The 14,251-nt window shown below is 45.3% G+C and overlaps 1 protein-coding gene across 1 annotated transcript in view; it reads left to right on the forward strand.

The window, feature by feature from the left end:
* Window positions 1-1,143: 1,143 nt before the first annotated feature.
* LOC136639903 (cytosolic phospholipase A2 beta-like) overlaps window positions 1,144-14,251 on the forward strand; it is a 42,240-nt gene continuing 29,132 nt past the window's right edge. The window contains exons 1-6 of the mRNA XM_066614593.1: window positions 1,144-1,303; window positions 7,032-7,168; window positions 8,233-8,364; window positions 8,584-8,639; window positions 13,913-13,955; window positions 14,164-14,227. Coding sequence (XP_066470690.1) covers window positions 1,144-1,303; window positions 7,032-7,168; window positions 8,233-8,364; window positions 8,584-8,639; window positions 13,913-13,955; window positions 14,164-14,227 — 592 coding nt within the window. The remainder of the gene's footprint in view (window positions 1,304-7,031; window positions 7,169-8,232; window positions 8,365-8,583; window positions 8,640-13,912; window positions 13,956-14,163; window positions 14,228-14,251) is intronic.

Raw genomic sequence — 14,251 nt, forward strand, 5'->3', positions numbered from 1 at the left:
ATCACAGTCAGTGAGCTGCTGTCAGAAAACAGCAATTCCCTTGGCTTGTTAGTAGCATCATTCCACTAACTTGTTTCCTGTTAGTTTGTCAAAAACGAATTTTCTATTATGAACAGCAGATTGAAATGTGGTTGTCCAAGTGGCTGTCCCTTGCACTCTCAGTGTACCTGCTCCTTGGAACAAATATGTCCACTAACTGAAACGTGACTCTCTTTAGTTTTAGTCAAGCAAACAGGACTTACTTGGCAGCTAATGTTACAGCAGGGATGTGTAACCAGGAGAAAGGATTAGTAGTTGAGATTCTTTGAGCTATGAAATTGTCTGATTTCCTTTACTGGAGATTCTTGCCAGAGGCTAACACAATATGCTGGTAAATGGAGACAACTATTAGCTTCCTTCCATGGTGTACAGACTCCTATTGCATATAAATAACAGGGGTTGACCTTCTAAACATGAAATTGTTTGGGAGGAACTTGCTCTGAAAGAGGTGAGAGTGGGAGGTTTGGTTCAGGGGTTCCAAAATGTGTTGGTGCTGAAAGAAAGGGCCAGACTGTGCTACCTTTTCAAATTAACGAGATGCACAGTCTGTCAGGGACAGACACCCTGCCAGAATTTGTGTTCTTCCCTGTCTGACAGGAAGTCCAGCCCCTCTGGTGCCAGAAGTGGCTTTCTCTTTCCCTTCCCCTGCCTCTGTTCCTGCCCTTGCTCTGAGAGTTCAGGGCATGGAACAAGGAAGTGCGGAGTGGGAATGTTGTGGGTTAGGGCAGAGACACGTTGCCCACCCTCCTACTCCTGCTCCACACTTCCTTTTCCCATACCTCACCTTCCCCATGGAGGAGAAGGAGGAATATCGCCAGAAAAGAGAGGGACACAACAGAGGAACAGTGCGGTGGTGGGGAATGCTCCCCTGTGCAACTTTGCCTCCTGAGGTTGCTGCACTCCACTTCATCGGTAAGACAGCCCTGCCTGAAATTGGTGCCTATAGCAGGTTACTGGGGTCCCTGAGTGAAGCCCTGCGTGGGCCTCCCATGTTGGGGCATTGAGTGCTACCACTGCCACCAGTAGTGAGGTTTCAGGGCTCAGCCAGGACTAGTGAGCCCTCTGATGGGATGGGCCCTTGGCCATAGTCCTGGCCAACCCACGATGCCATGCCTGCCTGAAATAATTGTTTTTGTCTCTGATGAACAATACTGGGCAGGGGCAGACTGTCTTCTGCTACAGTTTGCAGTGGACGATGCCCTCATCCGACACGGGGCAGATGGTGGTATTTTGGAATTTGCAACCCTGGTCCAGAAGCCCACAGGCAAAAGGTTGATGTTTCTACGACAATATGTTCCCTTGTCAGATTCTTCAGCCTCTTGATAGTGAAGAAAATAACATTCGCATTATTATTTTATTATACTGTTTTTCATCAAGAGTAGTTCATAAGATGGTTTACGTAGTAAAATAAATCAATAAATGGCTCCCAGTCCCCAAAGGGCTCACAATCTTAAAACAAAACAAAACAGAAGAGATGCTAGTGGCAGCCACTGGAAAAGATGCCATGCTGGGGTGAAGAGGGACAGTAGCTCTCCCCCTGCTCAGTATAAGAGGACCCCACTTTAAAAGGTACCCTTTGCCCAGTTAGCAAGTGTTACTTAATTCATACATGTAACTCCCGCCTTTCCATTCCTTGAACACTCAAGGTGACTGAGGTGAAAGATTCCACATTCCAGCAGAGCCTCTTCCTCGCCCGAGTCTGCAACTTATGGATGAGAGGAGGGAGTGAGGTCCATCATGGTGGATTTTGTAACCTCGTGAACCAGAAGAGTGTAGAGTAGTGGTTCTCACACATTTAGCACTGGGACCCACTTTTTAGAATGAGAATCTGTCAGGACCCACTGGAAGTGATGTCATAACTGGACATCATCATGCAGGAAAATTTTTAACAATCCTAGGCTACAGTCCTACCCACACTTACCCAGGAGTAAGTCCCATTCACTATCATTGTTTTGCAGGAGGTGCTTTGCGCCCGCTTTTAGCAAACATTCTAAGCCTCAGGGAGTCTCCTGCAGCCTGCTGCAGCCCTGCCTACATAAAGTGAGTGCAAAGCACCCTCCCTTGCCCCCCCTTAGCAATGTGATCCTGAGGATTGCCCTAGCCCCTCCCACAGCAAGAACTTACTGAGGGAGTAAAGCTCCCTCAAAGTTTGAGAACTTCTGGTGTAGAGTGTAAACAAAGCTTTTGTTTGCAAATTCTGGTAGACTCTCCAGACTCTGCTGGATTGTGCAACCCCTTGGATCAGGGAAGGCTGTGATTAAGCAAGCTACAAATCCCAATTGTATGCCCACCTCTGCTGCTGGATTTTGCAAAAGGAAAAAGACCATGATTGAGTGTAAAGCACCTGTTTGGTATGCAATTGATCCAGGTCTAATCCCTGGCATCTCCAAGCAGAACAGAGAAAAATTATTGCCTGGAAACCTACAGGAGTGGCTGACACTCTGTGTTGACAATATGGACTTGGATGGAACAGCTGATACTACCTATCTATCTACCACATGGTGATAGAGCAGTGCAAACATGGCCATAACTGGGAGATAGGATTGGGCTGTAAGTCATGCCAGGCAACTTCCTAAGAACTTGTAGATGATTAGGCGGAATGTCTGGATTGGAAACATGGTCTATAGATCCATCAAGAGGGCAAACTGTGGCAAGCCAGGAGCTGAATCTGCTGTTGCTCTATGAAACAGAAGAGCAAGGCAGTTATTTTCCCCTGATCTGCTGTTGGGCCACCCTGTCTCCTAATTGGCTATTGCCTGGATACATAATAGATACAATACATACAATAGACATGCCTGGGCTAAGGGCTACTGGATGAACTTGAAAAATAGGTTAGTGTAGCAATTTGTAAGCTTTTCACCTTCAGGACATGATTCTGTCCCTTTGTTAGCTTGTTGTATCTCTCCATGCTGGATACCAAAGAACCTACTAAAATGCCAGGACTGGCTCAGTTTTGTTCTGTTTTCATTGCAGAGCCAAGAGTTTCCTGTTTTCCTGCTGTCTGTCCGAATCGTACAAGCCAATATCACCTCTTGTAAGTTGTCTACATCCTTCATTAACCCACTGGACTCAAAATATGCTTAAGGGACAAGACTGCCGGAACAATCCTATGCATGTCTACTCAGAAGTAGGCATCAAGGTGTTAAATGAGACTTACTCCCAGGAAAGTGTGCATAGGATTGCAACCTGCTTTAAATAAAATGGCCACCCAGGGTCATTGTGAGAAATCCTGGATAGCTTAAGTATCTGCAGATCTGAAGTGCCTTGCTGGTGTCTGAGAGCTGAAGTTTCCTGGAGGATCTCCCAAGCCCTTAAGCTGCTTTGTTGCTATACTCAAGAATAAATATATTAGGATGGACATCCCAGTGCATACTATATGTATGTATTTGCAAAGTTTTCCAATGGTTTAAGTGGAACAGAGGCCCTTTTCATATTCATTCATTCCCTACCTTTCTCCTGGTAAGGGCAATCAAGGTGGCTTACAGAATTAAAAATAATAATAAAGCATAAACAATAAAACAAAACAGTTCCCAACAGTTAAAATTACATTGATTAAAATGCCAGCACATCATGTCAGTTACTGAACACAATCCTGAAAGGTCTCCAAGGAGAGATCTATTCTTAGTGCCAAGGGGAGGGAATTCCACAATTGGGATTCCATCACTGAGAAGGCCCTGTTACTCACTGTTACCCCCCTCACCTCCATTAATGGCAGCATGGTTCAAAGGACCCCTTCTGATGAGCTCAGAGGTCCACCTGTTATATATGGAAGGAGGTGGTCTCCCGAATCCCCTAATCATGATCCATAAAGGGCTTTAAAAGTTAAAACTAGCACCTGGAGTTGTGCCTGAAAATGAACTGGCAGCCAGTGTTGTCACCAAAGCAGCAGCCACAGAATGAGTCACACCCAGTGAGCCCCACAACCACATAGGCAGCCACATTCTGCACTAATTGCAGTTTTGAGACAGTCTTCAAAGGTAGCCCCCACACAGAGTGTGCTGCAGTAATCTAATCTAGATGTCACTAGGGCATGGGTCACCCAGAACAACCAATCCCACACCACTGGAGAGTATGTGAGACTGTCTGTGGTATCACAACCATGTGGACCGAGTTGATTCTATAGATCTTTCCAATGGAATCTTAATTGCAATGAATGGGCCCCCCTTCACGCACTCTCACAGCCATCCCTATGTGTAGCTGCATATCTAAACTGTTGTGCCAGTGGGGAAGGGCGCCTGATGGGATGGAAAGCTGGGAAATACCCACTGGGTAGGGTGAGAGAGGTAGAGTCAGAAAGGGAGCCCAGGTCTACCCAGTAGGTAGCTCTGGGCTCCAAGTCTGGGAGGGAGCCCAGGTCTACCCACCTGGAAGAGGTGGCTCCAGGTGGCAGTTGTTATATGAGCCCAGGTCTACCCAGCAAGTAGATCTGGGCTCTGTCTAGGCAGGAGTCCAGGTGTACCTGCTTGAAAGAGGTGGCTCCAAAAGGCAGTTAAACTGGGAGCCCAAGTCCACCCAGTATGTAGGTCTCAGCTCCAAGTCTAGACAGGAGCCCAGGTCTGGCTGCCTAACAAACCATGGCCACAAAGGTCATCTGGGAGTCATGTTAGCCTGGCCAGCCATGAGAGGCTTTCCCATTCAGTGGTTGCTCTCTCTTGAAGCACAGTGATGATTAGGTGAGAAAGAGCCTGGTGGTGAACACTTTTCAAGACTTTGCAGCATGAATTTGCTCCATGAGAATGTGGCTCCTACAATGCATGTGTATGTGTGTGTGGGGGGGGGGGGGAGAAGATTCCAGACTCTTGATAATTGCCTTTGCTTACAGTAGTGCAACCAGTTATTTATACCACTGTAACAATTACAGCTGTGTTATTTACTGTACTACTATATTGTTTACAGTATATTGTGTACTGTACCACTTGTGGGAATGTATACTGTACCACTGTATACAATTGGGACCAGTGATAGCCATTATAAGAACTACAGCCTCTCTTTTCAGATACTGAAACCATGAACAATAAACACATAGGAGGGAGGGGGAAACAGAAATGTCACTAGGGTTTGTGTCACTGTGGCTCCGAGGCTCCATTTCTTACCCTTGACCCAGGTGTGATGTATAATGTACCCCTGCACCCTCCTCTCTTGGACCCTGCTTGCATGTGTTAACTATACTGTTAAATTGCATGCATGTAGTCATGATGGATAGCCCTCTGGGATTTTCTGCACCACATAGAGTACGTATGTACAGTTTTTAAGGGAATTGTGCACAGTCTCGTGAACATGTAGTTTAGGATGGGGGGGCTTGCTATTATTGCACTGCTTCCCACTGTGTGCTTTCATTGTTTTGACTGTGTACATCTGATTTTCTATGCTTAGGATCTTGGTCTGTCAGCCTGATGGTCTAAATCTGCCCTAAATTAAGCTGAACTTTTGCTTTGGGTCACAGGTGACAAGCTTGACTTGCTAAGCAATCTCTCAGTGTAGGATGAGGAAGAAATTTCCTCTAATTTCTGGTTGGTCACTAGGGTCATCGGTTGTGACATTAGAGCCACCTTTGCCTAGCAGGATCTTCTGGCAGTTATGACTGTACAGTAACATATCACTGTTCTATTGCACAGTAGGTCACAAGTTCACACCATAAAGAATTCTTGTCTCTGTTTATCAGGTATATCAAGGCCATTTTGTTTATGCAAACACTCTGCATCCCTTGCTCATTAGCAATGACTGCAATCAGTCTGCTTGCCTCCTGAAATAGGTTGGAGTGTCTGTAGATTATCACAGAAGTAGATCATTGAAAGGTACAGAAAAGTCATCTAGTCTGCTGTAGTTATATAAAGACAGGACAGGCGAAATGATCTTCTTTATTGGATTAACTAGTTGCTGTGAAGTGATACAAACATTTGGATTTCGGAGAGTCTTCTTTGGGCACAGCTCTTCCCAACAAGATACCATAAATACCAGTTCAGCCTACTGATAATTTACACCCCAATCCTATTAGGATATTGGCAGGCCCAATCTCCCTTCTTGGCTTTGATCTGCTCTCCTGGGTCCAATTAGACTTTTGTTACCCCAGGGAAAGCTTTCATGACCTCCATGGGACTCCTCAGATCTATTCCTGTTGTTTTGCAGGCATAAGACAAGATGTGTAACAGTGTTGGAAAGGGAGACAGAAGGGGTTAGGACAGTGGTTCTCAAACTCTCTGTGAGAGTTTGAGAGCCACTAAGTTCTTGTGTGGACAGGAGGGGGGAGGCAGCAGGGGTGGGGGAAGGCAGCAGCGCGATCCCTAGGATCGTGCCACTCAGGGGGGCTGCAGGGGCTTGGGTGGAAGCGGAAGTGGAGCGCGATCGCTCCGCATCTACTTTCACTGCTGTGGGGAGCCCTGCTTCAGGTCGCGCTGGGCTCCCCGTCCCCCTGGGAGGCTGCAGGGGCTTGGGTACGTGTACCCAAAGGGTACCCCCCTTAAGGGGGCAGGGGCCAGGGCCCGCAGGCTGGGGCGTCACAACACCCCAGTTTGAAAAGCCCTGGGTTAGGATATTGGCGCGTTAGTATAATCAATCCCACCCCGGTCCACCTCCCTCCCCACCTTCCACTGCACCCAGGAACTTCTTCATTCCTCTCTGCTCCATTCCACCCTTGCTGCCATTGGACACTTTCCCTGTCCAGTGGTGGGCTTCCTGCATTGCTACTGTTTGTAGCAGCACCCACAAAATGGCCGCTGGCAGCCTGTTGCGTGTGCTGCTGCCAAAAACCATTTTATGACAGTGGTACTCTGTTCCACTGTGATGAATCCTTCTCTATGCAGAACAAATCCTGGGTGGGATTGGGCTAACAGTCTCTAGTAGAGATTATTGATATAAAAATACGTTAGGACAGATGCCACCGCTGTGTCAAAGCAAGACAGCAGAAACCTTACCCTCACTCTTTTCTGCTAAGGTTTAAGATATTTTAAATATTTGATTACAAAGCTTACCAATTGTTCCATTCCCCACTGCAGTGTTTCCATGTGATTGCTACGTGACGTTGCATCTGCCATCAGCCTCAAGTGAGAAGTTCAGAACCCGTACCATCAGGGACTCCAACAAACCAGTCTGGAATGAGACTTTCTACTTTAGAATCCAAACTCAGATTAAGGTAAAGTATCAAAACGCAAACTGCCATCCCCTTTCCTGGAAGGCCTGCAGGGCGGATGAAAATAAGGGCAGAATGTTGGAGAGGAAAGGAAAGAAGAAAGTCAGGCAGTGGCATCGCTACGGGTGTGCAGAGGGTCTCCCTGGGTGATGCGGGTTGCCCTGGGTGATGCGCACCGGAGGGAGCTGACAAGACTGTTGGCCAAAATTTTTTAAATCTTGTTATTTTCAAATACAGTAGAACCTCCTTAAGTTGATCACCAAGGGACTGGAGGAATTGGTCAACATAGGGAGGTGGTCAACATACGGGGAAAAAAGGCTCTAGAAAATTAGGTCTAGAAAAACCGAAGGCTTTAGAAAATTAGGTCAACTTAAGGAGGTGGTCATTATAGAGAGGTGGTCAACTTAGGAGGTTCTACTGTAATATCATCATGTTGTATATCAATTGATGCATAATTTAATGCAGAATGCAATGAAACAAACTGTGTTGAAATATCTCTATTCTGTCAAAAGTGGGGCAATGGTACATCGCCATGCCCACCGCACAGGGCATTGCCCTGCCCACTGCATGGGAGGAGATCCTTCATAGGGGTGGTGCACTGGCTTCCCGCATCAGGTGAAGCAAACCCTAGTGATGCCACTGAAGCCAGATGTTCCAGGGTAAAGATCAGAACAGCTGGTAGGTGAAGCTTAAAGGAGATAAGGCAGAAGTATCATGCTACTGACATGACAGTCTTTTGAACATTTTGGAAAAAGAGAGAACTGCTTGTCACACTGTTTCTCCCATTTATGTTCAGCCCAGTCTGGATAATTCTTTACAGCTCAGTCTGTATCATTTATGTGCAGCCCAGTTTGGAGCATCAGTGAAATCATGTGCTGTTATTCCCTTCCATTAACTACAATCAGAAAACCTCACATGTATGCGTGAAGCCAATTAACTGGTTTGCTTGAATGGGATTTACTTGATTTATACTAGCAGTGGAATGTGGGTTATAACAAAAATGACCAGATGGCCCCCTCAGTTAAAAGGAATATACCATCTTGCCATGCCTTCTCTTCTGTTTCTAGAATATCTTACAGTTGGAAGTCCATGGGGATCACTTATTCTCAAAGAATGACGTACAGGTGGTTGTTGATTTTGACTTGGCAAAAGTCCAGCCTGGAGCAACAGTCCTTGAGATATTCTCTTTAAAGCCAGAGGTGAGGGTCAAGAAATAAAATGGTGAATGTTGCCTCTTTTCCTAATACTAAGCAGTTACTTGACATTTGAATACTTGGATATTATTCTCCAGTGTTACTAGACCCATTACTTGAGTTGGCCAGGGTGGCAGCACAGTGGAAGAGACTTGTCAGTTCTTCACTGAGAGACTTCTGCATTGACTGGTCGAATGATCATTTACTGACTTTTTATGTTATCAGAAAGAAAATTCTCGCAATCCTGAATTTCTGGAAGTGGAATTCAAATTGTCTGCAATGTAAGTGATTTGTTGGAAGTGTATTGGTGAGAAAATATTAATAAATTGTTGGGAATTCCTCTTTTTCTTTTGTTATCTAGTGTTCAGCTGAGGCTTCTGTGTTTCTGCGAATCTCTTGGTTTTAATATGACTTCACCATCAAATATTTCATTACATGTTCCAGTTCTGTTTACTTTTGAATTCTATCATTGTTTTTTTAGTTGAGGCAGCATCTTTGGGTCATAATCTTACATTGTGCATTAAATAATTAATTATATTCATTGATTGTTTCCCCAGATTCTGCTGCTAATATGTAGTGATAATTTTCTAGTTCTTGAGAAGCTGCTTTCTTGAATGTGTGGTCAGTTTTGCACAGTGTCTTCTGCTAATCAAGATTCCTGTTCAGATGGACCAAAGATTTGCTTTGTTACAGTAATACCTTTACCAAATAAATTAGTATTAATTCTAGAATTGATTTGTTCTTCTGCTTGCCTTTTCCAATTAAGATAGAAATTGGTGCATTCCAAAGATATATTGGATGGTGCAAAACTGATCTGTGAGATAGCTGAACAACAATTGAATAAATTACAGAAATTAAGGGACCAATTCTAATGGGATGCTGTGCCACCTGAACTTGTGTTCCAGTAGAATAGCTTGCTTTAAGGCTATTGCAACAGGTGACATACCATTCAGTATGGCTGGGGTGCCACCTCAAGTGGTAAGCAGCTGTGTGACAGCAGCCTGCCAAGAAGCCATGGTGCTGGTAAGTCAGTGGGGGTGGGTTGGGGTGGTGATGGAAGGCATGGGGTGGGCAGAACAGGGCACAAGGGGGGCAGAGTGAGGCCAGGAAGGTGATGGTATTAGTGGCAGAGGCTCCTCCAATATCTAAACCCCTTCCTTGCTTTGGTTCACCTTCCCAGGTCCGCTCAGACTTGTGCTACAAAATAGCTGAGGCAGGTCAGAGTAGATCCACTTGGGCAGCATGGGCTTACCCCCAGGCAAGGGAACAAAACCTGAGGAGACTTCTGGGACTCTGCCCCCCCCCCACAGGATACTGCACACACTCTGGTGGCATGGCTGCATTCCCTGGGGGTTTAGTTAAGATTGGACTGCCTATACCCTATTTGTATTGAATTCAGAAGAATGTTCAAAAATAACTATAGACTTGTAATATTACAGGTGGAACCTTTTACGCACAGGGGTTTTGTTCCCTGATGCTCCGTGATTGGGAAAATTCTCGTTGCCAAATGAAAACCAGAAATGACGTGGTTTTACGCAAATTGCATAGTTACGCAAATGGCATACAGTTAAGCAAACAGTGCTACAACCTGACGCTTGGGGATGGATGAAAACAAAGGCATTGGTTCTCAACTGCTTCCCTGCTCCATACTCAGCTCTTGCCTGTTGCTAGCTGTCCCTGCTTGTTTAGCAGGTGGGATGCTGAGCTTTTAACAGCCCAGTCCTATGCTTTCAACTCGGAAGCCCCACTGTAGTCAATGGGGCTTACTCCCAAGAAAGTGTGGATAGGGTTGTAGCCTAAGAACCCAGTCCTATTCCTGTCTACTCAGAAGTAAGTTCCATTGTAGTCAATAAGGCTTACTCCCAGGAAAGTGTGGAGAGGATTGTAGCCTAATTCTAATACTTTGGATTGATGGGAAGACAAGAGAACCAGGGGGCATCCACTAAAATTGAGTGTTGGGAGAGTTAGGACAGACAAAAGAGAATATTTCCTTACTCAGCGTGTGGTTGATCTTGCCACAGGATGTGGTGATGGCATCTGGCCTAGATGTCTTTAAAAGGGAATTGGACAAATTTCTGGAGGAAAAATCCATTACTGATTACAAGCCCTGATGTGTATGTGCAATGTCCTGATTTTAGAAATGGTCTATGTCAGATGCAAGGGAGTGGCACCAGGATGAGGTCTCTTGTTATCTGGTGTGCTCCCTGGGGCATTTGGTGGGCTGCTGTGAGATACAGGAAGCTGGACTAGATGGGCCTATGGCCTGATTCAGTGGGACTGTTCTTATGTTATTAAGGCTTGCTTGCTGGGCTGTTTTGCTTGTGTAGGCTGGAGCACAGAGAGTCTGAAACATCTCAGTCTAAAGGAGCAGCAAATTAGGCAAACACTCCATGTGTGTGTGTGTTGCTGCACCCATTCTGGCTACAGAGGTTTTTCCCTTGGCTTCCCCTCTTCAATCTCTTTGATGGCTCAGGGGCTATAGGAGTCTTACTGCTCCTTCACAAGGCACACAATCTTTAGGAGCCTCTGGCTCCAGGACTATTTCTGTGCCTGTGCAAGGTACAGCCTTTTTTCAGTGTTGTGGGATGCCTAGAAATGGAGTGAGACACCAGAGCAGGGCAAAGGAGGCAAAGGTGTGTGTGACTTTGAATTCCCCCCCATTGCGTTGAGATAAATCCAAAAATAAAAAATCTTTGTATAAAAATGTTGCACCTGTATTTTGAAAGAAATGACCTGAGAGATTTGGCCCAGGATATGCAGGGCTTTTTTTCTAATGGAACGCGGGGTGACCGAGTTCGGGCACCTTTTTGCAGGGGCCCCTCCCCTTCGGAGGCATTCCAGGAGGGGGGGGTAGCAAAACAGAGGCAGAGTAGACAGGCACAAGATTGGACTCTAAGGCTGCCATCCTATCCACAGTAAGCCCCATTCACTAAAGTGGACTTCTGAGTAGACATGCATAGGATTGGGCTCTTAGGCTGCAATCCTAGGCACTTTCCTGGGAGTAAGCTCCATTGACTAGAACGAGACTTACTTCAGAGTAGACATACCTAGGATTGGGCTTTTAATCCTGGCAGAGATATATATCTGCACCTGTTTTCACATGCTAAGGGCAGGTGAAAAGGGATTCTACGTGTGTACAACGTGCTGTCCAGCCTTGCCAGAGATCTTCCTCATCCTTCCCCCACAAGCATGCCCTCAGCCAGCCAGCGTTTGCAGCTCCTCTCCAGCAAAGCACAGAAGCTACTCAGGGCAGCAGAGAACATACAGTTGCATGCCAAGTGCCTTCCCAAAGACACAGAGTGTTCTGATACCTGAATTAAACCATATTTAATTGCTTGTTTGCAAACGTAGCTGTTTCTATGTGCACCTAAGGACCCCTCTCGTGTAAGAATTCCTTTTTTGTTCTTACTCCCACAGTTGCTTAATTTTACTACATGGAACTCATGTAAGCCATTTTTTGGAATCCATTCACTGCTTCCTCTCCTTGAAGTAGTGCCACACTACATACTACACGCTTCAAGTGCACCTGTACAGTATTTTTCCCCATGTGTAGAAAAAGTAGCTAGGGGGCAGGGGATGTGGAGATCGACAGTCCAATCCTATGCATGTCTACTCAGAAGTAAGTTCATCTTTAGGGAGGAAGCACATAAAAAATATTTTATTTCTCCAATAAAAATTGGTTTATAAATAAATAAATAAATAAATAAAAGATTAACAAGTTGTGAGTTCCTGCACCTTTTTTTTCCACAAAAAAAGCACTGAGGATATGAAAGAGGTTGTTGCAAAGGCTGTGACTAGCAGTCATGTTTTATTAGCAGCCTACAAAGAACAAAGGAAACCAGTAAAACTTGACTTCCAACAACAAATCTGTAGCAGTGCAATGCTACTTGGGAATCACCCAGGGCTTAGAACCTTGGTACCTGAGGGAGAGTGCTAAAAGCAGAAGCACTCTGAGGGTTTGAAAGTTAGAACTTGAGCAGCAAGGAGTCAGAGCAATGAGAGACATTCATTCAGAGGGTTGATGCAGGGAGAGCTGAGCCGGAAGTAGGACGGTATGAGATTGAGAGAGAAGTCCGTCCTCCTGGCTAGCTTCCTCAGACTTTTATTCATTCTCAAAACACATGATGCAAAGCTATGTAATAGGGAAAATTACTGAAGGTTGCTGAAATCTGCACTGCTAAGCAACCTGCTGGCTCTGGCTTGACCGCAATACATTTCTAGATAAGTGCTTCTTCATAACATCCTCTGTTTACCGGCTACTGGGTTTCAGCCTTCGCAACTGGCCCACTCTGGTGTGCCCGAGTGGGGGGGCAGCAGATTTGCCTGCCGGTTGCCATGTTACCAAGGCTAAGCTCAGCGCCTGTGTACAAACACTACAAAATCTATCAGTTGGAGCAGTGATTTTCAACCTTTTTCATCTCGCAGCACACTGGCAAGGCACTAAAATGGTCAAGGCACACCATCAGCTTTTTGACAATTGACAAGGCACACTGTGCTGTCCATGGGGGCTCACATCCCTCAATGGTCCTATTGATAAATGACCCTCTCCCAAATTCCTGTGGCACACCTGGAGACCATTCGTGGCACACCAGTGTGCCATGGCACAGTGGTTGCAAATGGCTGAGTTGGAGGCTCAGAATAAATTATTCAAAGCAGTAGGAGCTTGCCACAAATTGCAACTTGCTAAAACAAGTTGGACAGTGACTTAACTGGAGTCCTGTAAGGAAGAGGAAGCATGACTATCGAAATCAGGAACATCTTGAAAGAGGGAATGAGAAGAACAGGTGATGAGTATCTATGGTAGCTTGCAAGCAAGAAGATCAAATATAGTTCTTAAAGAGGAGAGCATATGAGTTGGTTAAGGAGTGTGTTGGAGAAAATTTTATTTTTGCTGTATTCAAAGCGGTTTATGTGGAACAGTCTTTTCTTAATTGGATGAAATTATTTTGCAGCACTCCAACAGGAAGGATTTATATTAACAGATCACTTAGAGCGCAATCCTATCCAATTTTCCAGCTCTGATGCAGCCATGCCAAAGGGCATGTGCTGCATCCTGTGGGTGGGTGGCTGGCAGTCATGGAGGCCCCTTCAAGGTAAGGGAGCATTTGTTCTCTTACCCCAGGTCTGCATTGTGGCTGTATCCCTGCTGGAACGTTGGATAGGACTGGGCCTTCAGTCTCCTTCCCTTGATTAGAGGCACTAGACAGGGTTGTTCCCTTTCCACATTACCATGCACTTGAATAGCACCTTAACAAAAACAGGAATAAGACTTTTATAAAAATAAAAAATAGCATTACTTTTTTTTCCCCTGGGCCACATCCCAGGCCTCTTGAGGCCTGGTCTATCCTTGCTCCTTTATTAATCCTTGTTTTTCTGGTGTACCGAATAGGATTATGAACAGATAAACCATGCCAGCAGATTCCCATATGATGATAAGTTTATCACAGAGCACTTGTTGCTCTTGATCACGCACTTCCATAGTCTTATTTATTCAACGCCAACACCTGAATTGGGCCCACATTAATTTGTGTTTTTTTTCTTTTTCCTGTTTCAGTGCAGGACCTCCTGAGCACCTAATTTCCAATGGAGTGCTTGTGGTAAGAATTCTTTGCATTTAAGTTCTTGATTCTTACTCAGTTTTCCACCCACTTGTGAAGGCTTCCTTTAAGAAAGATGATGCTGTGGGATGTTATTTAAATGTAAACAAGAAATGAATGCAATTAAAATAATTGTAAATAATTTTTCTTCCAACACCCAGGTACACATGGCCCTGTTTTTCAGCTTTGTGCCTCTTTGTTTTTACAGGCCCGAGAACTTTCTGTCCTGGAGGTAATAGTGGGCAAGGAGGTGAATGAGCAGCTTTTGAAAGGTTGGTCTCTCTCCCAGACATGTA

The sequence above is a fragment of the Tiliqua scincoides genome, chromosome 1 (genome assembly GCF_035046505.1).
Source record: "Tiliqua scincoides isolate rTilSci1 chromosome 1, rTilSci1.hap2, whole genome shotgun sequence".
NCBI lineage: Eukaryota > Metazoa > Chordata > Lepidosauria > Squamata > Scincidae > Tiliqua > Tiliqua scincoides.